Below are 3,927 nucleotides of genomic sequence, written 5' to 3' on the forward strand. Positions count from 1 at the left end.
GCTAAATTGAAGATTTTTATCTTGCTTGTATTGTTTTTATTTTTATATATATTTTTATTATTTTCTTCTTTTTCAGAACAAGTTTTATATATATATATATATATATATATATATATATATATATATATATATACATATATACATATTTCTTTTTTAGTAAAAAGCAGGTACAGAAATGAAGAAAAAAAATATTTCCCCAATAATTTTACCTGGGCATGCTTTACAATAATTCTTATATTTTCAGACAAGCTATATGCTCGTTTGTCAACCCTCGAGAATGATCTCACTATGCTGACATCGCAACGTGCAGCTCAGGAGGCTGAAATTGCAAATATTGAGAATCTGGCTCTCAAACAGAGATTCGTGACAAAGTTAGCGGATATCGAAACACTGATTAGAGAGAAGGAATATGAGGTGAGTTTTAATTGGATTACACGTCTTGTTACGTTGATAGTGATGTCAATTTAGATTTAAGTGGTACAACTTGCTTCATGCTTTAGGGGATCTCTAATCTTACAAAATAAGCAGTAAATAAGATTTTTGCAGCCTATATTTGCATGAATTATAATTTATGTAAGTATCAGTGAATGTGTATATGAAAATTACTTTTAGGTAAAGAGGATCTTCTTCTTCTTCTTCTTTTTCTTCTTCTTCCCTAGATCTCTGGGTAACATAGTCTGACCTTTAATTCTTGTGTTCTATGTTTTCACCCCATATGAAACATTAGAACCCACTTGAGTGAAAATGTATCCACACAAGTTTTTGGATGCATTTTTTTTTTTTACACAATTTCATTTAGCTGCTATTAGGCTTATAGAATTGTTTTAGGTCTGATTTGCATAAAAAAGCAAATTTAATGCTTGCATTATCAAGTTTGTGATATCTGTTTTTGTTTCTGAGTATAATACAAATTGCAAACTTTGGTGCTTTTTCTATCACATGCATATTTGTATAAAAAAAACTTACGCTGGACAACAACAGCCTGTTCAGAATAAGAAAACATCCAAAATACTCATTTGAAGAAAACACTTCCTTTTTTGGGCATAGATATTCTGAAATGCCACAGCTTGCTCCAGGCAGGCAAGAGGAGAAAGCAAATGGTCTTGGCATTGTTATTATTACTATATACCTTAAATCATTTTCAAGAAGAATAGATAATTTGGTATGAAATCCAGATTGAAAGTGCATTGGATTAGAATAAAAATTTCTTGTCATAGGAGGGATAAGAGCCCCTGCTTAACCCATTTATGCTGTCCTGTCATGTGATGGTAAAAAATTCATCATTGCCAGTTGATGTCCATTCACATCATGAGCTCACATCCTGGCTGCCGAGATGCTGCCTTGGGAGTTTAACTGTGGGTTGGATGATAACTCAGGCCTTACCAAACTATTGCCAAAATTTTCCCGTTGTGAATGGATTAAAGTAATTAAACGCATTTATGCAATAGCTCATGAACACTTCTTTAGTAGCTTTTGGATAACTGCTCCCAACTACAACCTGCCCCCACGGCCTCACTCTCCTTTAGGCTCATTTATGTATTTTATATCTCCTATTCTATAAAAGCTCGATTTTTACAGATCAACGAAGTGAGGAGCATGCTGCAGGACTGAACACGAGAAGAAAGGAGAACCTCCATTATTATAAATTGGTAACAACAATTAAGATGCAGAAACTAAGAGAGACTGAATTTATCTCATTGTACATGTATGTGCGTTCGTGTCTGTGTGTGTTCTTGTGAGTGCATGCATATGTGTATGTGTGTGTTCTTGTGGGCGTGTGCATACATGTATGTGTGTGTGTGTGTAGGGTAGGGGACATGCCTGCATGTCTGACAGTGCCTGTGTGTGTGCCTACATGAGTGCAAATGTATGTATATTGTATCAGTATGTTTGTTTTCATCATCATTATGTCGAACATCATCATCATGTCAAACTATCATCATTATAGACTGATTAATATGATTGATTATTCTCTTCAAAGCTCTCCATTCTATTCATATTAATGATGCAAATAGTGTTATTAGTTTGTCATTTTAAATGTTATTCTGGTATTGTAATTGTTTATACTGTGAATACTGCCATCAGTAATATTGATCCATGTTTTTTTCTATATTACTTTTTTCCTTTTTTTCACAAGTTAACTAAAGTACATAACAAAATGTATGCATTTTTTGCTGTCTTTTGCAGTAATATTTGTAATAATTTTGTGATATGAAATGAATAAAAGGGGATATTTTAAAATCAGTTTGATTATCCAGCATAGACTTCTTGGTTGATCTAGAAAAAATATCTCAGGAGGGCATTGTGATGGGTTGGGGAAGGGGGACAATGGTAAGTGTTGTGAGCTCATGATGCTTGATAATAATAATAGTGATACTGAAAGTGACGATGATAATAATGATAGTGGTCACATTATCGTTGGTATCGTTATTTTCATTATTTTTTTATCATTATTATTATAATCTATGACTATTTTTGGGAGGCATGTGCTCAGTTGAATTCATTATATACTAAATATAGTAAAAATAAGGCTACTTTCCATCTTCCAGTTAATACGGCCATTTTTCAATATCCTTTTTCTTGTTGATGGAGACAGACAATTGCTGCCATGCCTTTTTTTTTTTTTTTTTTAATATGATATAAATTGTAAATAGAAAGCACAAGGTAAATTATGTGATACTAGCTTATTCCCAATATTCCATGTTAGTTATCTTAGCTGGTGTTGGTCCTATGTCCTTTTCTGTAATGGTTTCTCATGAGTTTCCATTAATCCTTTCCTCACGGTACCTTGAAAAGCAAGGAGGCTGCTCGACACAGGAAAAAAATAATTTTCATGTCACAGGTCACAGCAGCTTAAAGAATAGATAACTCTAAATCTGAATCTGAGGGACGAACTTTCTTAAAGTCACATTTTTGTTCCTTGGCCATGTCACCTATGTGGCTGTTGCCAGGTTAATGTTTCACCTGTGAGAGTTGTCATATTGCTGATCTCTGTCCAAAAATCATGTTAGCTCTTACGCATATATTTGTTTGATAATTGTGACTTACAAAGGAGGGTGACACTGTTTATTATTATTTGAAATGAATTATGATGAATGACTGGGAATTATCCTTATCATATCTGGTTGTGTATAACAGAAATTTTTTTGATGCATTTAGTATTTGTTCATGTACTCACGCACGCACACACACACACACACACACACACACACACACACACACACACACACACACACACACACACACACACACACACACACACACACACACACACACACACACACACACACACACACACAGAGACACACACACACACACACACTCATTCATTCATTCATTCATTCATTCATTCATTCACTCACTCACTCACTCACTCACTCACTCCTCACTCACTCACTCACTCACTCTCTTTCTCTTTCCATTTCCTTTTATTTTCTCCTCCTCTCCTACCCTGCCTTCTCATCTCTGAATGTTTCCCTCTTCCTTCTCCTTTTCCATGTTCTTGAGCACTGATTGGTTGTAAATTATACACATGAATGTTTGCTTATGTGTAATAAAATCCATGTAGTATAGTTTGCCAAATACATGAAACATGCTTAAGTACAAATATTCAGGCACTTTTTCACACTAATTAATGGTGTTATGTGTACTCAGACATCAGAATATGTCCTACAATGGCTGTTTGTTCATACACTCACCTGTTTTCTCGTTGGAAACATGATCTCCGTTAGTACTCTCATTTTGTTATTGTATTTTTTTCTGAGAGGAGCAAAATTATTTTCTGTTTCTGTGTAAAGTTGAATTGCAAATATGTATCTTGTGTATTTAAAAAAAACATAGGATGTAAATAAAAATGTGATAACTAGATAGAGTTCAAAAGTTGACTGCTATGCATTTCACTACCATATACCATTCTGCAATAAAAGG

At 34.0% G+C, this 3,927-nt stretch overlaps 1 protein-coding gene across 3 annotated transcripts in view; it reads left to right on the forward strand.

The window, feature by feature from the left end:
• Taf7 (TATA-box binding protein associated factor 7) overlaps window positions 1-2,241 on the forward strand; it is a 14,653-nt gene extending 12,412 nt beyond the window's left edge. For all 3 annotated transcript variants that reach the window (XM_027358786.2, XM_027358823.2, XM_027358808.2), the window contains 2 exons: window positions 245-414; window positions 1,579-2,241. In XM_027358786.2, the coding sequence (XP_027214587.1) occupies window positions 245-414; window positions 1,579-1,611 (203 nt within the window). In that variant the 3' untranslated portion in view covers window positions 1,612-2,241. The remainder of the gene's footprint in view (window positions 1-244; window positions 415-1,578) is intronic.
• Window positions 2,242-3,927: the final 1,686 nt, after the last annotated feature.

Source organism: Penaeus vannamei, chromosome 9 (assembly GCF_042767895.1).
Source record: "Penaeus vannamei isolate JL-2024 chromosome 9, ASM4276789v1, whole genome shotgun sequence".
NCBI classification, from domain to species: Eukaryota; Metazoa; Arthropoda; class Malacostraca; order Decapoda; family Penaeidae; genus Penaeus; species Penaeus vannamei.